Source organism: Capricornis sumatraensis, chromosome 1 (assembly GCF_032405125.1).
Source record: "Capricornis sumatraensis isolate serow.1 chromosome 1, serow.2, whole genome shotgun sequence".
NCBI classification, from domain to species: domain Eukaryota; kingdom Metazoa; phylum Chordata; class Mammalia; order Artiodactyla; family Bovidae; genus Capricornis; species Capricornis sumatraensis.
The window spans coordinates 3,119,648-3,144,309 of record NC_091069.1 but is presented as its reverse complement, the minus strand read 5'-3'; the positions used below and the strand labels follow the sequence as shown (position 1 = coordinate 3,144,309).

General features: G+C 61.3%; 1 protein-coding gene across 3 annotated transcripts; it reads right to left on the bottom strand.

The window, feature by feature from the left end:
* Positions 1–726: 726 nt before the first annotated feature.
* Positions 727–22,122, bottom strand: SNAPC4 (small nuclear RNA activating complex polypeptide 4). 3 transcript variants are annotated; one of them, XM_068979254.1, is made up of 23 exons: positions 22,024–22,122; positions 21,431–21,571; positions 20,521–20,573; positions 19,255–19,422; positions 19,009–19,134; positions 18,575–18,653; positions 18,201–18,282; positions 17,419–17,523; positions 17,267–17,339; positions 16,887–17,051; positions 13,872–14,019; positions 13,605–13,711; positions 13,419–13,513; positions 11,485–11,579; positions 8,137–8,216; positions 7,479–7,871; positions 6,509–6,749; positions 6,027–6,097; positions 5,412–5,516; positions 4,724–4,751; positions 2,662–4,202; positions 1,627–1,751; positions 727–1,400 (listed from the first exon to the last, which is right to left on the bottom strand). In XM_068979254.1, exons 2-22 carry the CDS (start codon positions 21,558–21,560, stop codon positions 1,635–1,637), a joined length of 4,002 nt encoding a protein of 1,333 aa, XP_068835355.1. In that variant the 5' UTR covers positions 21,561–21,571; positions 22,024–22,122; the 3' UTR covers positions 727–1,400; positions 1,627–1,634. The 3 variants fall into 3 exon arrangements, with proteins under 3 accessions (XP_068835355.1, XP_068835398.1, XP_068835483.1); XM_068979297.1 differs by lacking the exon at positions 22,024–22,122 and having other exon boundaries at positions 727–1,258; positions 21,431–21,885; XM_068979382.1 differs by lacking the exons at positions 20,521–20,573; positions 21,431–21,571; positions 22,024–22,122 and adding an exon at positions 19,854–19,970.
* Positions 22,123–24,662: the final 2,540 nt, after the last annotated feature.

Here is a 24,662-nt window from a genome sequence, read left to right as displayed (position 1 = left end):
AAGTGGAATCGGTGACTTGAGGACCGGGCACCAACACACACGGCTGGGTGGGTGAGTCAGCCCATGGCCACGCCACCCATGGGGTCTGGGCGTGGAGAAAGCGGAGTCAGGTGACCCCGGGGACTACTGTCTGGGGGGCGGGGGCAGGACACACGCTGGGCGCGTGCCCTGTTCCTCTACGTGGGAACCTCCCATGATAAGTGAAAGCAAAAGGAAGTGGCGTGTGAGAACAGAGTCCCCAGGAGAAACCAGAGCCTCGGAGGGTGTAACCAGGCCCTCAAACCCAAGCTCCTTCAGACAGAGGAGCAGAGAGGGTGCGAGGCTCCTACCAAAGAAACGCCTGCATGAAATCACAGGAGCGCTGGCCCGTGGCCACCGTGCAGGCTGCCAGGGGGCCTGTGGGCAGCCGGGCAGCCACAGGTTCTGGGACCCGCCTGTGCGGTCTGGACAGCGGAGGAAGTGGGCTTGCCCCGCCCACGGTGGCACCAGGAGAGCCCCGAGCCCCTGGGTGGGTGTGGGCTGCCCTCTGCCCGGAGCCAGGAGCAGGAAGACCTGTTCTTCCCCATCCCAGGCCCCAGAGGCCCTGGGGGCAGGGGCTCTGCTCTGTGGACCCCAGGGCCCAGCTGGCATGTGCAGAACCGGATGAGATCATAAAAGAGTCCATGGATTGCTTTTAGTTACAAACAGGACTATTTCTTTATTCCTTCCAGCATTCTGGGTGCCTTCAGGGACCAGCCGAGCTAGGACAACGCTCTGACTGCTGGCGGAACCACCCCCCAGGTGGGCTCACCCAGGTCCAGCATGGGCCCCCCCTGCCTGTCAGCTGCACCGGCTGGCAAGCCCTGGCCAGTCCTAGAACGTAAGAACCACCCTCGTGACGGGGTGCTCTGACCCCAACCGGACCCCACAGACGTCAAGGCAAAGGGGCAGCGCTGCCTTGGGGGGCCGGGCGGGGAGGAGCGAGGCGTGCTGCCCGCCTGCAGTCTGTGGAGGGCCACGCAGAGGACACACCCTGGAGCCTGAGTGGGCCTGGTGCAGGCAGCCCCTCTCAGTCCCCATCCACCCAGGGCCCCGTGCACTGCCCTCATCCATCCACTCCAGGACCAAGGACCTCCCGCAGCACGTCCACGCTGCTCAGAGGCTGTAGTTCTTGCTTCTGCAAACGTCCTCCTGGGCTCGAGTCTCAGTTCATGAAGACCCATCAGGCTGTGCCTACTTGGTCACGGGGGACCCTGCACCTGCCCGAAGGGCTCACGTTCTGGGGGAGATAATGGACCCACACGGATGAACGTCAGGTGTCAGGGTAGGGCAGGCACCATGACGACGGCCAGGCCCCGGGACAGGGATGCTGTCTTAGAACAGCTGGAGAGGGTGTCTGAGGAGCGGATCGCCAAGCAGAGCTGGATGGAGAGAGGGACAGGCCTTGCAGACGGGAAGAGGACAGGGCCAGGCAGACGGCTGGCAGTGCCAAGACCCCGGGGCACAGGGGGGCTGGCCCCAGGGCAGCGGTGAAAGCAGGGGCGTGGAGCCGGGGAGGGGCGTGGGTGAGGGGAGGCCCATATGCCACACCCGACCCCTCATGACAGCACTGCAGCCAAGGGGAGCTGGGGACGCCCGGGCACTCACCCCGCGGCTCACTGTAGCTGCCGCCGCTTGCGGACATGCCTCAAGCGCCGTGTCTGCAGCATGTCCGGGTTGTCGGGGCTGTCCAGGCAGGAGTGGGCAAGGCCCTGGCTGGGGTCCGGGGCTCCCTGAAATCCAGGCAGAGGATGAGAGTGACCCTCCAGCCCGGACGGACGGGCAGTGAGGAGCAGGCAGCTCCTCAGGCGTGTCCCCACTGGGGCTGGATGGGAGGTATTGTCTTCCTGGGGCCACGTGGGGCTCTGACTTCCTGCTGACCCCTCCTTTACTTGGGGACTCCGATCCCTGCTAAGCATTCCCCCAAGAGCCAGCCTGCTCTACCATGGTTCCCCCAGCTAAGCCAGGGGGCGGGGCCTGAGGGAAGCTACCCATGATGCTGGGGACAGGAGCTTTCCTACCCTCAGTATCCGGGGGCCAGCAGAACTTGCCCTTTGCTTCAGCCTGGAAGACCCTCTGGACTCCTAAGGCCGTACCCCTGGGAAGGGAAGTGGGCTGGGCCAAGCCGCAGGGGGCGTGGGGGGCCCAGATCCAGCAGCAAGCCTCACTGCTGTGGCCACCCCCACATGACGGGGACGGGCGGCTCCTGGGGGTTCTCTGGGAGGATCGATGCCCGCGAGGGACCTGAGGGCCCTCTGTGTCCTGAGGGGACCAGGGACTCCCTGGTGCACAGTGGCAGGGGGCCCCTCCCTAAGTCTGTATCCAGGTTCCTGTCTGGAAACAAAAGCGGCCCGGCTCCCACAGCTGAGCAGGCTGCAGACGTGGACATGCCGTGACCTCCCCAAGACACAGGTGGGGCGTGTGTGTGCAGCAGGGGGCACAGACACCAGCCGCTGCCTGCTGGTGCAGGCTGTGGCGGTAGGCCCCCCACCCCCCGTGCTGGCGGTGAGGTTCCCGCTGCCCGGAGGCCACAAGCGATGGGCAGCGTGGCGTGGCCTCTTCCTCCTGAGGTCAGCCACCACCTCCCGCCACGACCTCCCCCTGCTCTGGGCAGGCGAGGGCTCCGAACCCACAACAGCCTACCTGGGTGGGGTCCCCGGGCTGCCCATCACTGTCAGTGAGCTCCGGCTCCTCCGGGTTGAAGTCATCACTGTCTGTCTCAGGGTCAGGCCCGGCGCTTGCCGACAGGGTGGTGGGGACGCCGCGGGGGGATAGGGTGGCTAGGAGCGCAGGCAGGGTGAAGGCGGCCAGGAAGCGCGCCCGCAGAAGCAGGTAGGCTGGGCTGTTGCGAAGCCGCTCGCGCACCTGCCCCAGCGAGGCCTGCAGGGCGCCGGCCGGCCCATCTGGTGCCAGGACCGCGGCCCCATGCTCCAAGTCCTTCTTGCGCAGCAGGAGGCCAGACAGCGCCCGCAGGCTGCACAGCGTGGGCGGCTGGTAGGCCAGCTGGCTCCCCAGGGCAGGCACGGGCACCCCTTGCTGCCCCCTCAGCCACTCCTGTGTGGCTGCCTCGCTCTCCTGGGAAAGGAGGCTCAAGTCCAGGGGTCCGTTCTCCAGCCCCAGCCAGGGCAGCAGGGGCTCCTCCAGGTCCAGAGGCTGGGGCTCCCCGGGCCCTGAGGCAGCCCCTGGGGCCCCGTGCAGGGGCGGTGGGCTGGAGCTGGGGGGCTCGGTTGCCAGGTGGTGGGCCAGGGGCGTGTCCTGGGAGGGGGTCCTGGGTGAAGACATCTCCCCAGCCACCAGGGCCTCCTCAGGGGAGGCGAGCCCCGCAAGGCCACAGGACTCAGCCACCTCTGTGGGGCTCCCGCTCAGGGGCTCCATCCTGCAGGGAGGCCCCGGCTCCAAGGCTATGCTGGCTGCTGGTGGCCCAGGGCAGCTCTGGCTGGCCGGAGTCTCGGCGGGCGAGGGCGGCAGAGTCACCGACAGCTGTGTGGGGTCAGGAGCCCCTGTCGGCGCTGGCAGGCTCACCACGGCCTGCAGGGGTACCGGGAGCAGCCCCTGTGCCGTGAGGACCCAGGTGACGGGCAGAGGGGTGCTGGCCACCGTGGGTGTGCCCAGGGCTGGCGTCAGGCTGACGGGCTGGACAGGGCTGGGGGCCGCGGGCAGAAGGGGGGGTGCTTCAGGCAGGCCCTGCTTCCGGGACGTGGCAGGGGCCTGAGACTGTCCAAGAGCACTCAGTGGGCAACTTGCAGGAACCTGGCCAGGGGACCTGGAGGTGGCCGGGCCGAGGGCAAAGGCGTGCAGAGTCAGGCCTCTCTCAGCCTTGGCTGGTGCCCAGGAGCCCAAAACACTGGAACTGGTCACTGGAGGGCCTCCAGGCCCAGACAGCACGACTCTGGAGACGGAGGTGCCTGGTGGGGCCAGTGGCTGGAGGACCACGGGCGCGGAGACCAGCACCCGGGCTGAGAGGACGGCGGGGGCCTGCATGGCCCTCCGGGCTCGGGCCTCCCGCAGCCGCTTCTCCCGAAGCAGCTCAGACACGGTCTTGGGCTTGGGCCGGGGTCTGCACGGAGCCAGGGCGGGTGCCTGCGGTGTGGACGCTGTGCGGCAGGCCTGCGGCCCTCTGACCCCCTCAGGGCAGGTGCTCTGCTTCGCGGCCCCTTGGGCTGGCACGCTCTGGGTGAGGCAGCCTGGGGAAGATGGAAGGCATGCTGAGGCGCGTCCAGTGATGGGCCCTGTGTCCCAGGGAAGGGCCTGTGGGGCGGGGGCAGCTGCTGGGGCTGCGTCTGGGCTGAGGGCTGTCGATCTGCCTGCACACCCCAGACCTCCCCTCGCCCCCATGCTCTGCCCCATCCAGGGTGGGCCCAGCGGGAAGGCCAGCCCCTGATGACGTGTGCCTCCAACACCCTCACACGAGGACTGCCGGCACCGTCACCCTGCTCTCCGCGGTCACCTCCCAGGACCCAGGACCGCTGCCCGATCCTGCTGGTGTGGGGACAGGCAGCCCCCGGTGGGAGAGGCCGTGCCTGATGCCCGGGCCCAGAGGGCACCCCTGCTCCCGGCAGGCTGGGGAAGGCTGACTGCGCACGCCAGCCAGACCGCCCCCTGGGGTGGGATTCAGAGACCCCCGCCACAAGGCGCTGGAATGTAAAGCCTAGGACCGGTCTAGACATAAACCACCCAGACAAAGGGAGGGGCAGGCGGGCGGTACCTGGGGCGCTGCGGGCACTTGAGGGTTCCTAGAAGAGAAAGCAGAGCAGTGTCCGTGCCTCAGGGCAACCCCCACACCTTCCCATGCCGCCCGAGGGTGCCTCTCGCCCCACATGCGGGGATGCCCGGCCCCTCGTCCCGCGAGGCCATGCCAAGGCGTCCTTGGGAGTGTGCAAGTCGGTGGGGTCAGGGAGAGGCCGGGGGCCCAGATGCTCAGGCAGGAGGGCGCGAGGCTCCAGGCCTGGACGGGCTGCCACAGCGCCGTGCCTGCTTCTCCGACCAGCAACGCTCTGCCGTCCTTTCCTCCAGTAGTGACCGAGCTCAGAGGCATGGCCCAAGGACCTGGCCACTGGCACCTGGCTGCCACCCAGGGGCTAGTGCCCAGGGCAGCAGGCGCCTAACGGTCCCCCTACCCCCCTACCAGGGGCGGTACAGCACCAGGGAGAGACATGCCGTGGAGCCAGGCGAGCCTGAGTGCCTGCAGAGCCCTGCACCCCTGGACTTTCCTCAGAGGCCCCCAGGGTCCCAGGCCTGCCCTGGAGACCGGCAGACTCTCCCGGCAACGGGCATGGGCTGCTCTCGGGTGCTGGCCCAACCTCCAGGGACTCGGGAACGCCTTACACCTCCGCTGCAAAGGAGGAAAAGGTGGTGGGCGCCTGGGGAGCTGGGCACTCACTCTCAGTCCTCACCTGCAGGGGCGGCGGGTCCCAGGCACCAGCCTGGAGCAGGGCGGGAGGCCAGGTCTTCCTCTCTCGAACCACCTCCACGCAGCCAGGCGCGTCAATCTGGAACAGCTGAGGGGTGCAGGGTGCGTGGCCAACACCGTGTGACGGGAGGCCCCTCCCGCCGTCCCGAGGCTCCCCGCTCCCATGAGGCTCTCCGCGGAGGGGCTCAGGCCAGCGCTGACCACAGCGGCTCTCGCAGAGCAGACTGACACCCGGGGGCCTGGCCCGGGCTGCACAGCCCCAGTGGCCATGGCCGCGTGGCTCCCGCCCCAGCCTGGACTTGGGTCCTCCAGGCTGTGTGCCCCCCACCCCCCGCCCTGGCCCAGCCCCACGGGGATGTCCAGGTCCTTCGTCCCCTCAGTGCCTGGCCCTCCCACAGAGGGACAGCGGCACGGACACCCTGAGGCTGCCCCCCCCCTCGTTGACTCAACTGCTGAGAGTCACAGGCCTCGGAAGGACCACTTTCAAGGATCCACAGCCTTAGAAAGCCTGGACTTGGAGACGTGAACCCACCAGTCTTCAAAATTCCACCAAAAAGTCAAGGACAAGAGAAGAAAGCTTTGTTTGGGGGCTTCTCACCTGAATGAGGAGGGCGAACACTGGGGTGCTGGCCAGGTGGGCGCCCTGCAGCTGTCTCCTGATACCATCAGCTGAGGGGACACGGGCACGTGAACAGAGCCGCCCGGAGCCAGCATGCCAGCGGCCGCTGCCCAAGCCCAGAAAGGGGCCAAGGGTCCTGCGGGCAGGCTGACGGGCGCACCTGAGCCCGAGACTCCCGCCCCCTGGAGCGTATGCCCCCTCCCCCCCGTGGGCGCCTGTGCACTGGGAATGCCAGGGTGAGCCTCGGGCCCCTTCCTGAGCCGGCTGCCACGTGCTGAGTAGGACAGGGCGGGGCGCAGAAACAACCCCTGCAGGTCGACACCGGGTGCACGGGCCCCGTCCCTCCACCCTCCTAGGCGGGCAGGTGCGACCTCCGTCCGTGTGTCTGCAGGTACCCCGGCCCCTTTCCTCTCCTACCCCTCGCAGGCCCCTGCCTCTGCCCCTGGGGCCCCGGGCAGTACCTCGACGGGGCCACATGGCGGGCCTCGGGCGAGCGCAGAGCAGGTCGGCTTCCCCCACCCAGGGGCTCACGGCCGTCAGGAGCTTGCGCCCCAAGAGCCTCCTCTGCAGGGCGTGTCCCTGGCGCCGCCGCATGGTCCTGGCCCACTGTGGCTGCACGCGGGCCCTGGCCTCATCCCTGCTGCGGCCGCCAGGGCTGAGCCCTGGGGCTGAGCCAGGCGGGTGCAGCTGCCTCAGCCTCTCCTGCTTGGGGGGAGAGAGGCCTCTGGGATGCGGGCTGGGCTCTGCTGTGGGGCTGCCATGTGCCTGCCCGTGCCGTCCTCTACTCCCGCCCAGGTGCCAGAGGGCAGGGGGATGCCCAGGCCAGGAGGGGTAGGGTAGGGAGACAGGCGGGTGGCGGGGGTGAGGGTGGTCCCGGCAGCTTGGGGCGCTGCGGCTGGCACCAGTGGCTAGGCCTGTCCCCAGCACCCATGGCCCCGTCCCCAGGGGTGCCCTGAACAGCCACCCCACGAAGCTGGCTGCCATCGGGTGCAAACACAGCTCCCTGCACCCGGGCTGCTGGGAAAACGCCCTCTGCAGTGAGGTGGCCTCAGAGGAGAGCGGTGTGTCCCTAAGGCCATCCAACAGCTCTGCCCTGGGGCGCTGAGGGCCAAGGATTCCCTGGCAGGACCCGGGGTGAGGACTCTGTGCTCTCACAGCTTGAGCCTGGACTCAACTCCTGGCCAGGGAACCAGGATCCCACAGGCTGTGCAGTGGGGCAAAGAAAAATAAAAGAAAGCGAGCAAGCTGGGGAGACGGAGAGGGCCGGCTTCTAGGGAGCCAGCTGCTGTCCAGGGCAGCTCTCGGGAAGGGGCCAGGAATGGGTGCCATGATGCGTAATGGGGAGGCCTCTGCCCCACACCTAGGCCGCTGCCGCTGCCGGGCACAGCCCTGGCAACCCCCGGGCAGGGGCGTGCTGCCCCCTGGACCCACCCTGCTCAGTGGCCCCTTGGAGCTCCAGCGGTGAGCAGCAACTGGGCACGGGCACCCGACGCTCCTCGGGTCTGCGCTCTGGCTCCTGGAGGCCAGCTGCCCTGCGGGGGCTGGGGCTGGGGTTGGGGCCTGGGCCGTGTCAGGGCCCTCGGGAGGGCGTGGGCAGCCCCCGGCGACCGCTCCCGCTAGCTCCTCTGTGCTCTGCCGGGCGGGCACCCACAGGTCCATGTCTGGCACGGCATACTGAGCTGGCGGCGGCTCCAGGCCGCCCGCTGGGGCCTCCTCCGGGACGTCCTTCGGGGCCTCCTCGGGCTCTGAACCCTCCCAGCTGCTGTCGCTGCTGCTCCCACTGCTCGGGCTCCAGCGCGCCCTGCGGCGGGCCCGCTGCCGCTGCTGTGAAGGGAGGGCTTCAGTGAGGGGGAGCTAGGGGCAGGCCTTCAGCAGGGGCGTCTGCAGGGAGCCCGGGGCGGGGGCTGGACTCCCCCCACCCCGCCCAAGAGGCCAGGTCTCTCTGTGCTCGGCTGCCTGGAGGCAGAGACACCGAGGCCGGACCAGATGTCCCTCCTTCCTGCCCCGCCAGCTGCTGCCCCCTCGTCCCGCCTGGGGCGACGCTGCCCGCCCCGGGGGGGGCGGGGGGCGCCCTCGAGTGAAGCCTCACCCTGACCATGATCTTCCATTTGCTCAGGCACTGGGAGCCTGACCGATGGGGCAGTTCAGAGGCTATTTTTGCCCAGTGACCTACGAGAGCAAGACGACACGCACGTTACTTCATGCAGATGGGCTTCAACACCGCAGGTTCGAAGCCTCCGCTCTGCAGCGTGCTGGCGGCTCCTCCGCAGGCTGCACCGGGCTCCCCAGCCCGTGCAGGTGATGACAGGCTGGCTGACTCCCCGAGGGAAGGTTCTAGCAAACACACAGCCAAGACTAACGAGCCACCTCCGTTTCCGTGGACCGGCCCCGGAACAGCTGTATGCCCAGGCTTCTAAGGCAGACTTCTCAGGTTATCTGGCCTTTTCTTCCACACCCTGTGGGTGGGACGGCAAGTCGGGCACTGCTTCTATGGGGCGGTCGGCCTGCGTGTGACAGGTCCCTCAAAGCTGGCCATGTGGCAGCTCGGAGTCTACTCTAAGGAGATGTTACAAACGTAAGCAAAGACGGAGCTACTGAACCCTCAGCCCGTTCCACCCCTCTAACAGAAAATGAGAAACAGAAGTCAATTGTCAGAAGAGCGGGTGAATAACCTGCGTGCTAGCGCTCAAGAAAGTATGTGTGATCGTGGACGAGAAGACGAGGACGCGGGACGGGCCGAGATGAGAGAAACACCAGCAACAGACAACGCGTCGCCACACCGCAAAGTGAAGCAGCTGCTCGATGAAGCGGCAAGAGCTTACACAAGCCGGCCTCCAGGACAGCCACCTGCGCGGGAGGCCCGGACAGGCGCAGCCAGCAGCTGCCTCCGGGGATGGGCGGCACGTGCTCTCCTTCTCCTGCGTCTCCACTCCTAAACTTCCTGTAATACACCTGACTGGCCCGGCGGTCGGGACTCTGTGCTCAGTGCTCAGGTTCAGTCCCTGGTTGGGGAGCTGAGATTCCACAAGCCACGTGGCACAGCTAAAACAGACGCAGACAAACATGGGGCAGAAGAGCCCATGGCCAGGGCGGCAGCCTGGGATGAGAGCAAACCACAGCCTCCACCCGCAAACCAGGACCTCAGAGCCGGGAGAAACCCGGACAGCAAGCATGTCCAGGACTCACCGAGGGTGCCAAGAGCCCGGAGTGGGAAGACCACGAGCTCCCCTCCGCCCGCTGACACTCCACAGTTAGCGCCACTCAAGGAAGACCAGCAGGGCGGGCGTTCGCGGGAGCAGAGGCTCCACTCTGCACACGGTCTGACGCGAGACCTGCGACAGCGGCTGGGCATGGAGAGCCTCTCGGAGGCGGGAGGCAGCAGGACGCCCCTGGTGTGGAGATGCTGGCAGCAGCCGTTGCCGGGGACCAAGTCTGCCGTGGTCACACCAGGGCGGGTGGGGGTGCCCTTCTGGAACCCCCTGTCTAGCCTCCCAGCTCCAGAAACACGGCCCTGCCCACCAGTGGCTGGCAGGAGCCCCGCACCAACCCACCCGCACCCCGGGTATGCCAGCAACCCCGCGGGAAGTCTGCCCTGCCCTGCGGCAAGCCCAGAGCCACTGTGCCAGGGCTAGCCTTGCAGCCCAGTGAACCAGGGCCCAGCCCTGCCCGCCAGCACCATCTCAGCAGTCAACCCTGCCAGACACCCCGCACGGGGGCACCCCCAGGCACAGCGCTCTGGTGGCTAGAGAAGGCTGCACAGCTCCTACACAAGGCCACTTCGCCAAGACTGGAGACCTAACTGATCTAATGCTTAGAAATAAACACGGAGGATCAGGTAAAGTGAAGTTGCCAGTAACATGGCGCAGTAGGGGGCGTCACCACCTGCTTACATGGATGGACAGAGCATCTGGGCGAAAAATCAGTAAGGAAACCCTGCCCTAAACAACACGCTAGACCAGATGGAATGAACAGATACACACAGGCGCTCCCCAGGGGATCCAGAGGTTAAGAATCCGCCTTCCAATGCAGGGAACATGGATTCAGTCCTTGGTCTGGGAAGATCCCACATGCCACATCCACTGAGCCTTCACTCCAGAGCCTGGGAGCTGTTACTTCTGAGGTCACGCACCACAACTAGAAGCCTGTGCCCACAGCAAGAGAAGCCACCTCAGTGAGAAGCCTGCACACGGCAACCTGAGACGCCCCCGCCCGCCGCAGCTCGAGGAAAGCCATGCGGCAACGAAGACCCAGCATGGCCAAAATTAAGACATTAAATGATTAAAAAAAAAAAAATCAATGAAACTAAGGGCTGGGTCTTTGATAAGATAAACGAAATTGATAAATCTTTAACCAGACTCATCAAGAAAAAGAGAAGGCCCAAATCAGTAAAGTCAGAAATGGAGAGAAGTTACCACCACAGAAACGTGAAGGCTCGTGTTAAGACCACCACAGGCTTCCTGGGTGGCTCAGTGGTCAGGAACCCGCCTGCAACACCGGAGAGGTGGGTTCAACCCCTTTGTCAAGAGGATCCCCTGAAGGAAGTGGCAGCCCACTCCAGGACTCTCGCCTGGAGAATCCCATGGACAGAGGAGCCTGGTGGGCTACAGTCCATGGGGTTGCAAAGAGCTGGACATGACTGACCGACTAAACAGCAACGTAAGATTATTACTAAACACTGTACTCCAAAAACACTAGGCAATGCAGATGAAATGGATAAACGCCCAGAAAAGTACTCACCTAAGACTGAGTCAGGAAGAAACAAAATCTACGAACAGACTGATTACCAGGGAGAAAACTGAAACAGTAATAACAGTAAAACTCTATAAACAAACAAAAGTCCAGGACCAGATGGCTGCACAGGTGACTTTTCCAAAACGTTTCAAGAGGAGTTAATATACCAACATCCACAACAGCATTACTTACAACAATACATGGAAGCAACCCAAGTGTCCACTGATAGATGAATGGGCAAAGGAGAATAAGCAAGATGCATTCCGCATACACACAATGGAATATTCGTCAGTCACGAAAGGAAACAGAAACCTTCCCATTTGCAACAGCGTGGATGGATCTGGAGGGTGTGATGCCAAGTGAAGTAAGTCAGACAGAGAAAGTATGACCTCACTTACACATGGAGTATGAAAAACAAATCAGAAAGCCGACGCACAGACACAGAGAAGAAATGGGCAGTCGCCACAGGGGAGGGGCTGGCATGGGACAGCTCAGGAGGCGGGGATTAAGAGGCACAAACCTCCAGTTATAGAATTAAATAAGCCCCGGCATGCGATGCACCATGCAGGGAACGCAGCCAATAACGCCATGGTAGCTCTGCACGGGACAGGCAGGCACCAGGCGTGGGGCCGCTTCATGGCGCAGGCGGATGTTAACCCACCACGTGAGGAGGTGGGCAGCACAAAGCAGAGAAGGAAGACCTTACCGACACCGTGTTTTCCTATCAGTTCAATTAACTTCTTCACTTCTCTGGAGTTCCATCGTCCCTTTTTCAAGCTGAAATGTAACCTTCTGAGATATCTGAAGGCGACATAAAAACAAAGGGACGTTTTAGAAGCTAAGACGCACTCCCGCCGTCCTGGCGTCCGCAGTCGTTTCTAGGCCGTGACACCCGGCACAAGCACCGGCAGAAATGCAGGCAGGCTGGGCTTGCACGGAGTTAGCGCCTTCTGTGTCTCGAAGGCCACTTTCAAGAAAGTGAAAAGACAACCCAGAATCTAGAAGACGGGATTCGCAGATCACGTGTCTGCTGAGACTTGTTCCTGGAATATACCAAGCACCCTCATAACTCAAGTTCAAAAATGGGCAAAGGACAGAAATAGCGATTTCTTCAGAGAAGACACAGAAATGGCCAAATAACACCTAAGAATGGCGCTCAGCATCAACACCCTTCAGGAGATGCAGACCAGAATCGCAGTGAGACCCCAGTGCACACTACGAGGGTGGCTTGAACCAGAAGGGAAGTGCGAGCCGGAGGACGCGGAAGACAGAGACCCGCCCACTCTGCTGGTGGGGATGCATTGAAGGTGGTGCAGCCACTCTGGAAAACGGTCACTTCTCAGAAGGTTAAGCAGAATCCCCACACGACCTAACGGTTTCACTCGCAGGCACAGCTGAGAAAGGCGAGCATGCACCCACACGGACACGCGTGCTTCTGAGGCTCAGTCACGGCGCAGCATGCGTGAGAACGCCGCTCAGTGCCCGTGCCGCGTCAGAGTCGCACCTGTTTATCCGCTCATCTGCTGATGGGCACGTGGGTCGTTTCCACCTTTTGGTTGCTGTGCCCAGTGCCCAGTGCCCACAGGGGTGGACAAATGTCTGAGTCCCTGATTTCCACTTTCTGGGGTACAGGGTGAACTGCTAGACAACATGGTGTGCTAAGTCGCTTCAATCACGCCCAACTCTGTGTGACCCCATGGACTGTAGCCCGTCAGGCTCCTCTGTCCGTGGGATTCTCCAGGCAAGAATACTGGAGTGGGTTGCCAGGTCCTTCTCCAAGGTAATACGGTCATTCTGTTTATCTTTTTAGGAATCCCGGAACTCTTCTCCACAGTGGCTGCCCCATTGCAATCCCACCGAGAGTACAAGGGTTCTGATTTCTCCGCATCCCCTCCAGCACTTTTCTTTCCCATTTTTATAAAACACAAACCATCCTGAAGTGTGTGAAGCGGCACCCTGCCGTAGCGCTGACTTGTGTTTCTGTAACGGCCACGCCAGCATTCTGCGCGTGTTCAGTGGCCATTCATGTGTGTGTTTTGGAGAAACGTGCATTCAAGTCCATTACGCACTGTTTTCCCCTAAGTGTTTATTTATTTGGCTGTGCTGGGTCTCAGGTGCGGCCCGTAGGATCAAGTTCCCTGGCCAGGGAAGGGACCCAGGCCCTCTGCACTGGGAGCATAGACTCTTAGCCACTGGACACCAGGGAAATCCCTTTGGTCCATTCTTGAATTTTTTTTTTTTTTTTGTAGGGAATAGTGTTTTTTTTGCAGGGTGATCAAAATGTTCTAGAATTGTGATGGTGGCTACACAGCCGAAGAAATACACCCCAACCTACCGAACTATCTACTCTAAATGAATGGTTTATATGTGAATTACAGAATAATACTGTTTAGAAAAAAGCTCAGGGAAACTGCCGCCAGGGGATCTCACAGGATGTCCAGTGGAGCCCGTGCACACGGCTGGCTTCAAAAAGAAGCGACCCTGCTTCCTGAGCGGGTCCATCCGCATCCTGCATGCCCCCAAGGCCACCCCCTCCTCCCACGCCAGCAGGCCACCCTGGGTCAGTCTCCCTGCCCGCCTGGGTGGCCCACCCGGAAGCAGCCCAGCAAGCCTTCCTCCGCCCAGCACTGTCCCACTCACCGGTCTCGGCACTGGGCATCGCTCCTACCTGGCACCTCTTCCCGGATTTTAAACCAATCCTGCTCCCCGTACTTGGCAACTGCTTGAAGCAACTTCTGCAGGGAGACAGGAGCAGAGTCGGTCACAACCTGCCCAGCCCAGTCCAGCCCGGACTCTAGGCCCCAGGCCCCAGGCCCGCAGACACACCGCGTCCTCCTCTGGGGCCCAGAGCCCCTTCCTCAGGCCGGGGTCCAGGCTCTTGGTCCAGCGGTAGATGAGCTGCATGGAGTCCCGGCCCTCCATGTAGTAGACGACTGCGGACAGAGGGGGCTGGTTGGCGCTGCACTTCCTGGGTCCCCCAGAGAGGAGCCACGCTGACCACAGAAAACTGATCGCAGGTGGCCTGGATGTCACAGCACCGCCCCCACCCCCCCAGCTGGGAGTAGGGCCCCGCCCGGCGGGCGCGGGACTCACTCCTCCGGTAGGGGATGTGGCTGCCAACGCGCATGGCCTGCACGAGCTGCGTGAGCATGCGGTCCTCCTCCTCCGTCCACTCCCTGCGCTTCAGGGCCGGGTTGTGCTGCTGGTACTTCTGCAGGCACTGGAAGGCGGTGCGGCGCGTCTGTGGGGCCAGAGCGGGGCAGGGGGTTACCGGGCTGCCCTGGGGGATGGTGGAGAGCACCCCGACAGAAGGCCCGGGGCCACCAAAGAGGGTCCTCGACATCAGCTCATCAAAGTGTGTCCACAAACGTCACAGCACCTCCCTGTCGTGACACCAAAATCACCACAAGCGCAAATCCCCACGGGAGGCCTCTGCTTGGCCAGGCCTGCGGCGAAGGCATCCTGCGCTATAGGCCGGGCTGTGGCCCTGGGGCCCCCCTCGCTGAAGCCCCCATCAGGCGTGGCTGAGAGGTGCACGTGTCAGGGTGGGTGCTGGAGAGTCCCTGGGATGGCGCCTGTGTCCAGGGATGCCCTCTCAGGGAGAGCTCCGAGGTAAAGGCCCCCCAGCTTCCAGCTGCACTCCAGCTGAGCACACAGCCCTCCGGGGGCCCACTGTAAACATTTTTGCGCATATCCACCCCCTCACTCATCTGTGGAAAAGGGGTTTTCCACGAGTCCCCTGCAGTGACGTGAAGTGTCTTCTCTCCCAGAGTGAGCTCTCTGGTTACAGAGCTCAGGGGTTGCTGATGTCTTTTGAGACATCAAACGTACGGTCTGTGAAATAAAGAATTCTTAAGCTGGACTTCACTGAAGTTAAAAAGACAATGGCAAGAGAATCAGAAGACAAATCACAGACTGGGAGAAGATAATTGCAAAAGACACGTCTGATACGGACGGTTACCCGAATTACAGAGAACACTTACCACGCAACGTCAGAATGTGAACAGCTTGACCAAACACTGGGCCGAGACCTTAAGAAACACCTCACCAAACGCGACATACGGAAGGCAAATAGGTGCGTGGGCAGAAGTGCCCCCTCGCAAGTTGTCCAGGGAGACGCAGATTAACCCGAGATGCTACAAAAGCGGCCAAGATGCAGAGCCCTAACGCACCAGATGAGGGGGCGTGGGGTGGCGCAGCCGCTGAGGGAGGCTGCCAGCTGCTTTCCCACAAAGCTGAACACGTCCGTGCCGCGTGGCCCAGCAGTTGCGCTCCTAGGTGTTTATCCAAAGGGATGAAAACGTCCCTCCACCCAAAAACCTGCGCGTGGCTGCCAATGGCAGTTTCACCCATAACTGACAAGTCCTGTAAGCGCACCCAGGATGCCCTTCAGTGGGTGAAACTCTCGCCCATCTAGACAATGGAATGTTAATCAGTGTGAACGAGAAGAGAACCATCAAGCCACGAAAAGACATGCAGGAACCTTAAATGCGTATCAGTGAGAACTGCGATGAGTCAGTGTAGATCTATCTCTGGTAAAAAAAGAAAATAAAAAAATCTCCGTCTGTTGAGTGATGCTCGTAACAGGGGAGGCTTTGCACGTGTGGAGGCAAAGGGTGTGTGAGAAAGCCCGGTGCCTTCCTCTCAGGCTTTGCTGTGAACCTAAAACAGCTTTTAAAAAAAAACTAGCCTTGGGAATTCCCTGGTGGTCCGGTGGTTAAGACGTCGTGCTTCCACTGGAGGGAGTATGGGTTTGATCCCTAGTCAGGGAATTAAGATCCCACAAGCCTCGCAGCACAGCCAAAACAAAACAAAAAAAGAGTCTTAAAAATAATGGGCCTCCCTGGTGGCTCGGTGACAAACAATCCGCCTGTCAATGCAGGAGACATGGTCGATCCCTCATCTGGGAGATCCCACATGCCTCGGAGCAATGAAGCCTGTGTGCCACACCGGGAAGCCCCTGCACCCTAGAGCCCGTCTCTGCAGCGAGAGAAGCCACTGCAACGAGAAGCCCACGTGCTGCAACTCGAGAAAGCCCACACGCAGCGACGGAGACCCGACACAGCCAGATCAAATGAAGAAATAGGAGAGAAATACTAAGGAAGTTAAGACAAAGGGAAGCCCCCCCGATGGTCCAGTCGTTAGGACTCAGCGTGTACACTGCCTTTTCAGCATCGTTTGCCAAGTGAGTGAAGGCATGCACACTAGGCTGCACAGCATCTAAACGCAGTCACGAGGCAGAGATGAAAGACAAGAAGACCTGTCTGCACGGTTACGCCAGGTTCCAGCCTCGTCGCGTGAGCGCAACTGTTTCAGAGTGGAATTCACAGATGCGACAAACTCTACTTAACAGGCTCCCACAGACTCCTAGATTCAGGTCAAAGGACACACTTCTGTCTTTAAACGGCTTTGCTGAGTTTAGCTGAGTTTGCTGCAACCATGCACTTGGTCACAAAAGTGAGAAATTAAAAACAGGAGATTTTAGGGACTTCCTTGGGGGTCTGGTGGTTAAGATTCCACACTTCCACTGCAGAGGGTGCAGGCAGGTCTGACCCCCAGCTGGGGAGCTAAGATCCTGCATGCTACGTGAAATGGCCGAAAAAATAAATAAAATGAGAATAAATTTTAAAACGGCTATAAAATTCAAATTGAAGAATAATAGGGTTTCTAAGAAACCTGTTTAAAAATGATACAACATACTTCTACACGACTTAGATCCAAAGCAGCAATGAAAAACAGTCACTCCAAAACCGATAAAAAAAAGTTTCGTAGCACGCTGTTCTCAGAAAACTAGACCTCAAACACCATCTTCATTAAAGACAGAGGTGAGAGTGAGAACTCAGTCCCTGCCTTAGGAAATGAGAAAGAACAAAACCCAAAGGAACCACGTAAAGAGTCTTCCCAGATCAACAGAGCACGCTCTAGAGCAGGAGGTGAGGCTCGGGAAGGGGACAGAGCGGGCAGAACACCGAGGCTGCTCGGGAGGGCATCCATGGGAGGCGGTGCAGTCTGAGCAACCTCTGACCTCCTCCAGCCGCCCTCCTGAGTGGCCCAAGCAGACCCTCTGGCAGCTGCAAGGGCGGGCCCCGGCCGCGGCGTGACCCTCACCCCCAGCTCCTCAGCGATACTCTGCCAGTCCAGGTGGCCGTGCTTGGCCGCGACGGCCTTCAGCTGGGTCACCTCCTGTTCACTCCACTCCTGTTTGTTGATGCTCGGGTGCTCGTAGTTCTGCCAGAACTTGCGAATCTCCTCCGTGCTGCGGCCTCCCTCGAACTGCAGACAGACAGACAGACCTGTCCGTGTGGGAGTGGGCCACAGGGAGTGGGGTCTCTGTCCAGGCTGCTGGGACGTGCCGGCGGGGAGGCCCCCAAAGTGATCCACGCTGCTGGACCTGCACGTGAATGGAGGGAGTCCCAGCAGGCCTAGTGGCCCACGCAGGTCATGGCCTCAATGACCGTTGCGGACCCTGCCCTGGCCGCTGGACTCACGTTGACATTGGAGATCTTGTCCCAGTCGTGGCTGTCCAGCCTGTCGCCCAGCAAGGCCTCCTCCGGGAGCTGACTGCAGAGAGGGCAGGGCACGGGGTCACGCCAGCCCGTGGCTCCCCGCGGAGCACGCCCGCCCCGGCAGGACCGCTCACTTGATGTCCTGCACCTCCTCCTCCGCCTCCCTGGCCTGCTTCTCCAGGATCTGCTTCTCCAGCTCGCTCGTGGCCCTGCTCTGCTTCTGCTGCAGGTACTCCAGCCTGAGGGCAGAGAGAGGTGCCTGTGGGGCTGACGGCGACGCTGCACCCCGCGGCCAGCCGGCCCGGCGTGTCCACGGGCAGGCACCACAGGGCTGGCCGCCTGCCTGCACGCCACGTGGCACGGCCATGGGGAGCACAGGCTCCAAAGGCCGACCCCCAGCCCAGACACACTCGGAGAGAAAGCTGCGGCCCTGCGTGCAGCTGTCGTGACGGGCAGGCGTGCAGTACACACGGGGGCCAGCACGTTGTCGTCCAAGCTCCGGACCTGCTGACCCTCAGAGACAACCACCTCCAGGACGAACTAAGCAGGACCCAAGCTGTGACCCCACTGCCCCAAAACAAGCCCAGACCCACGCGAGCCGGGAGGCGGCCCTGGGGACCGCTGGCCTGACCCCAGGTGCCGCGGCGTGGTTGGGAGACCCCACCCTGTCAGCACACATGGGACACCCGTCTTGCCAACAGTCCTCTTTCTAAGCGCAGCCTAGCCCAAGCCAACAACTCGTGGGGGATGGGCTGGCCCTCACACGCCCCACCCGAGGGAGAGGCCAGGAGCAGTGCTGCTCCCGCCGCGGCGGAGGGACGCTGGCAGGGCAGTAGGCACAGCCACCAGGGCTCCCGGCCATGGAGCTGCCAGCCTGTCCCAGCCTCGGCCCAGGGCAGGGAGCCTCCACACTCACTTGAGCAACTTGGGCTGGAGCAGCCGCTGCAGGCGGTCACTCACCACCGACTTCCTGAGCAGGACCTTTTCCCAGGTCTTCCCTGCAGAGACGAGGAAGCGGACAGGGTAACTCGGGGTCACACCCCATCAGCGACGACCCCCCAGCCCACCCTGTCCAGCCCGTGACAAGGAAGTGACCGTGCGGGAGGCCGCCTGGGACTCGCCCCCAGTGCACACCCCGGAGCAGGGACGAGGCGGGAGAGCACAGAGCGAGCCCGGGGAGGCCCGGTCTGTCCCTCACGACACAACTCGTGACCCTACTCGGTGGGGAAGGGAAGGCCCTCAGGTGACCAGGCCAGTGGTCGGGGCGGATTCCTGGGGTAGTGCTCGTACACTTGGTCACCAGGAGCTCCTTGAAAGCCTTGATGCCCTGGGCGGCCTTCTCCCGCGTGTCCTCATTAGCAGGAGGCCCCTGTTGGAGAATGGCAGGTCACGCTGTGGGCGGAGCCAAGTGTGCTTCCCGCTGGGACTCGGGACCCTGGCCCCCAGCGTGCGTGGACACCCAGCCCTAGAGCACAGCCCAGGGAGCGGCTCCGGACACCACCTGCAGCAGGGCCGGCAGGGCTGCCCCTGCAGGGAGGACTCGGTGCTGCCTGTCCGTGGGCCGAGGCCACCCGCTCCCTCCCAGGGACGCAGGCCTGCTGCTCCAACCTGGGGCCAGCAGGGTTTCAGTTTAGTGAGGCCGGGGAACACGCTCCTGAGAATTCAAGGAAGTCCCGACGCCCACGGCAGGGTGTAGAGACGCGAGCAGGGGGCGGGCCACTCACCACTCCCGTGACCTTGTCCCTGAAGTAGGGCTTCATGAAGTGTCCGAGGTACAGGTTCGGGGGCGGGTTCCTGCCGTCTTTCACCCTGAGGCCCCTGACGCCCGCGAGGTCGCCCATGACCTCCTCCTGCAGCAGACACAGAGGGCCCCGGTGGGTCGGCCAGCAGTGGCTCCCCTGAAGGACGGGACCCAGGGCCTGGTCCCCCAAGGCCAGGTGGCAGCGCCTCCTGGGCCAGGCCTGCCTGACCTGCTGCTCCCGGTTCTGGGCCAGCAACAGGCTGACCTCCGCCAGCTTCTCCCGGACCACCTCCTGGTAGACCATGTTCAGCTGCAGGCAGGTCTCTGGGTCTTCAGGGAGCGCCTTCTCCTTGGGGTCGCCCTCGTCGTTGTTGGCTTCACCCCACCTCTCTTCCTCCTGGAGACAAGCGGGGAACTGCAGGTGAGGGATACTCACGCACCCGCAGGGCCCCAGGTGAGCTGCGGTCTGGCCGCTGGGCCGGTGTGATGCCACCCTGACCATGGACCACACAGCGCCTGGACACGTCTCCTAGTTTACAACGATCCAATTTAGATGGGAAGTGGGAGGGAGGTTCAGGAGGGGGGAACACGTGTATGGCTGATACATATGGCTGATTCACGCTGATGTGTGACGGGAACCAACACGATATTGTAAAACAATTACCTTTCAATTAAAAGTCAGTAAGTTTACACAAAGAAAAAAAAATGATGATTTTTTTAAAAAGCCAATTTATACGCCATCTCTAAGAATATACCTCAGGTGAGAAACTGAGGAAATGAGCAATTTTCACCCCTGATAGTAAAAACTCCCGTGAAACTCAGACTCACTGTACAACAGGTTTGCTGGCAGACACGGTGAGTGGGAATGTGGGCCCTGCAGCGCTGGCAAGACTGAAACTAGAGCTGAGCCAAACATGCACCCCAAGGTGGTGAGTCTAAAGGCTACCGAACTACAGTAAGTCCGTATCAGGAGACCACCCAGCTGTTACAAACAGGAAGCAATTCCATGTCTATTGATTTAGTGAATAAAACAAAAACCAATTATAAAAACTTCCCAAACGAACAGAAAATGGCAAGATACACAGGCGGCAGGCGCGGAGCGGCAGGCCGGAGTGCTCCCTCTGATCCCAGCTGCTGCTCCTGGCTCCGGCGCGCGCACCGCCCGGGGCTGCCACTGCCCCCGACGCACGGAGCGGCGACTACGGGGCAGGACCAGGCAGCACACTCAGCCTCCCCCGAGTCATGTCCGGCTGAGGTCGCTGCAGCCGCCAGGGGCTAAGAGAAGGCGAGAGGCGTGGATGCCCAGCTGTGATGACGGTACCTCTAGGGACGTGTGTATTTCTGATGACACCCCTTCTGTCTTGACTGACAACACCCGTGGTACTTTAATAACGCAGAAGAGCCAAGATGAGTTCAAAGCAACCCCCTCCCCAGACCCACTGGAAGGGTGGTGTGTCTGCTTCAGCAAGCACGGCCACCTCAGGCCGCAGGTTACCGAGAGCAGTGGGCCAGCAGCGTCCGAGTCCGAGTCCTCGTCGGGCAGCGAATCTGCAGGAATGCAAGCACACGGTCGGTGCCCAGCGCTGGACACAGCAGCTAGTGATGGATCCCACAAGTGCTGAGACCAACCGGCCAGTGCAACCACAGACCGGGGGGCGGGGGGGCGCTAAAGCGAGGAGGTCCACAGGGGACAAAAGGCCTGGGGGGGGACGCATGCTGCGTGGACGAGGGCAGATCAGTCAGAAAGACAAGATGTCAGCCTAACATGGGGCTTCCCCAGGAATGGAGGGAACAGCAACTGTAGGGACAACCAGGGCAGACCACGCGACACAGCTCTGTCCTGGGGAAACTGGAGCTGGTCAGAGGGGGAAAACGGATGTGCACAGAGGCCCAATATCAGGTAAGAGAAGGCCCGTGTAGCTGGGAACCGTGAGAGGCTCAACCTTAGGGCCACACCTGAACCTGAGGGGTGGGAGGCTGGGCCCTGGATGGCTCGGTCTCTGCAGGCAGGCCTTGGGCCAGAGCTGCCGGGAAGGGCACTCAGGGCCCAGGGGAGCACATGGGGTGGGCAGAAGGGGAGCCCTGGCAGCGGGGCCTCCAACAGAGGGCAGCTGCCCAAGCACCAGGAAGTGATCCAAGGGGTCTCAGCGGCGGCTGACTGTTCAAGCCGGGGGGCTGAGGCCAGGAGCCTTCCAACCCCTGAGAAGGAGAGCAGGGCCCCCCTCCCAGGACAGCCTGCGGCACCAAGGGGCAGGGCACTCACACACACCTGCAGGGCCAGGGGCTGATGAGGGAGCATGGTGATGCTGGCCAGCGGACTAAAGACCCAGCGGAGTGACACACAGTGGCTGACCGTGGTCCAAGGGCAGACCCGTCCGCTCTGACCAAAGAGCGTGGGCGCTAACCTGCATCCGAATCCGAGTCTAGACTTGACTCCGAGACATCCATGCTGACGCTCGGGCAGGAGGGGTCCAAGATCCTCTCCAGCTGCTCGATCTCCCTGGAGATCCTCTCTCTCTCAGCATCCACATCCATGACGCCCCAGCCTGCAACACATCCTGAGATGTCAGAAATCCAGAGCACGCGGAAACCCCACCTGGCCCTCAGACACTCAGCGCTGCGGGGGACGGCAGAAGCCTGACCAAAGCAGGGACTGGGCTCTGAGAGGCCCAGGTGTGACGACGGTATCTCTGGGAGCCTTGGGCCTACCTGGCACCCCCAGGGCCCTATGAACTCCTGCTCTTTGCCTTGTCAGCCACGCTGAGGCTGCAACCAGCACCGGAGCAGGGGTGGGGGGGAGGGGAGTGATGGATAGCAACACCAACCAGCTGCCTGGTCTGTCTTCCCACCACAGAACCACAAGTGAGTTAGTTACCCAGTGCATCAAAAGTCACTAGAGGACAAGGATGAGGCCCATAACCCCGAGGTGCACCTGCTCGCCCCCCAGCACAGAGCTGGATACAGAAGGCATCCAGCACCAAATAAAATACACACCCACCAGATGGCAGGGTTCAAAGCCTTGGGAAGAAGCCCCCTCCGGGAGGGCAGGGCCTGCTGAAGCCCCAGCATCCAGCACAGCACCTGACTTTCGGGACTGAGTCTGAACAAGCCTCTGAGAAAGGAACAGGGACCTCTTTTTCTTTGAAAACAACAGTCTGGGACGTCTAATAAAGAAGTAGGAAAATAAACCGGCGGCAGCGGAAACGCCAGGGAAACACAAGCACAGACTCAGAGGCCAAAACACCCACGAGAAGCCCCTTCCCACCCGTGGCCTCCCCGCAACTCCCGCCTCCCCCCCACCGGTGCAGGCCATCGGGGGCCTCCAGTGCGACAAACAGGCCGCCGCCGCCACCCGGAGCGCCTCCAGCTCGCAGGCAGCGGGAACGAGGCTTCCAGGACGGGCGGCGTGCTCCGGCCGCCCCGCCCGCGCGCCCTCGACGGGGCCGGGGCGATGACAAGCCCCTGCGCGGACCCCGCTCCCCAGCCGGCCGGCATCCTGCCCCTCGCCGTTCCTCCCCCGCCGCCCCCGGGCCCTCCCGGGTCGCTCCTCCTCCCGGCCCTCCCCCGCCCGCTCCTCACCTGCACTCGGACCCGGCCCCTCAGCCTCTACGCACACGCTTCCGGAAGCCACGCGATTACGTCGCCGTGGGCCAGAAGTCCCGCCTCCAAGGCCGCGGCGGAAACGCAAGGCACGTCGGGACCGGGCTCTCGGGGCTGGCAGGTGGTGCCCCCGCGCGGCCAGCCTTGGAACTGCCCATGTCCGCCGGCACTAGGCTGGGGCCCCGGGTGCCTGGGTCACGCGCCCGGGGGTGGGACCTCTTGCAGCCGCCCCCGAGCCTGTCTGTGCTGTTTCTCCGTGAGCTGTCTGCAGGGTTTTGCTAGAGGAACCGAGGAGAAAACCCGCCGAGTGCTCACTACTGTCCTGGCCATGGCCATGTCAGTTCAGCTCAGTTCAGTTCAGTCGCTCAGTCGTGTCCGACTCTTTGCGATCCCATGAATCGCAGCACGCCAGGCCTCCCTGTCCATCCCCAACTCCCGGAGTTTATCCAAACTCATGTCCATCGAGTCGGTGATGCCATCCAGCCATTTCGTCTTCTGTCGTCCCCTTCTCCTCCTGCCCCCAATCCCTCCCAGCATCAGTCTTTTCCATCAGTCTTTTTAACTCTTCGCATGAGGTGGCCAAAGTATTGGAGCTTCAGCTTTAGCATCAGTCCTTCCAAAGAAATCCCAGGACTAATCTCCTTTAGGATGGACTGGTTGGATCTCCTTGCAGTCCAAGGGACTCTCAAGAGTCTTCTCCAACACCACAGTTCAAGGCATCAATTCTTTGGCACTCAGCTTTCTTCACAGTCCAACTCTCACATCCATACATGACCACTGGAAAACCCATAGCCTTGACTAGACAGAACTTTTTGACACAGTAATGTCTCTGCTTTTTAATATGTTGTCTAGATTGGTCATAACTTTCCTTCCAAGGAGTGAGCATCTTTTCATTTCATGGCTGCAGTCACCATCTGCAGTGATTTTTGGAACCCCCCAAATAAAAGTCTGACACTGTTTCCACTGTTTCCCCATCTATTTCCCATGAAGTGATGGGACCAGATGCCATGATCTTCATTTTCTGAATGTTGAGCTTTAAGCCAACTTTTTCACTCTCCTCTTTCACTTTCATCAAGAGGCTTTTTAGCTCCTCTTCACTTTCTGCCATAAGGGAGGTGTCATCTGCATATCTGAGGTTATTGATATTTCTCCTGGCAATCTTGATTCCAGCTTGGGCTTCTTCCAGCCCAGCATTTCTCATGATGTACTCTGCATATAAGCTAAATAAGCAGGGTGACAATATACAGCCTTGACGTACTCCTTTTCCTATTTGGAACCAGTCTGTTGTTCCATGTCCAGTTCTAACTGTTGCTTCCTGACCTGCATATAGGTTTCTCAAGAGGCAGGTCAGGTGGTCTGGTATTCCCATCTCTCTCAGAATTTTCCACAGTTTATTGTGATCCACACAGTCAAAGGCTTTGACATAGATTTTTTTCTGGAACTCTCTTGCTTTTTCCATGACCCAGCAGATGTTGGCAATTTGACCTCTGGTTCCTCTGCCTTTTCTAGAACCAGCTTGAACTTCTGCAAGTTCATGGTGCATGTATTGCTGAAGCCTGGCTTGGAGAATTTTGAGCATTATTTTACTAGCGTGTGAGATGAGTGCAATTGTGCAGTAGTTTGAGCATTCTTTGGCGTTGCCTTTCTTTGGGATTTGCCTCCCCGCGGCCAGGGTCCCGGGACGGGTGGGAGCCTGTGCCCTTCCAGTGAGTCAGCAATGGGGCCGCAGAGCTGTTGGTCCATCTCCAGCTCACCCAGCACCTGGTGATGGCCCAGGACCAGAGCCCCACGGAGTTCAGATCCACAGGCAGAGACGCCTGGTCAGCAGTCAAGCCAGGGCGCACTGTCGCCTGAAGTGTTTTTTCTTTTACCGTGGAACACTTCAAGCCGCCCTGCCTCTTGCCCAGCCAGCCCGGCCTGTGAGCTGGTGGGTGAAGGGAACTCAAAGATGGTGATCTGGTGCCCTCTATGCAGGGCTGTGCATAGGGCCACCCATGCCATGACATGTACCCACGGAAGAGACCCTCACTCTTAACA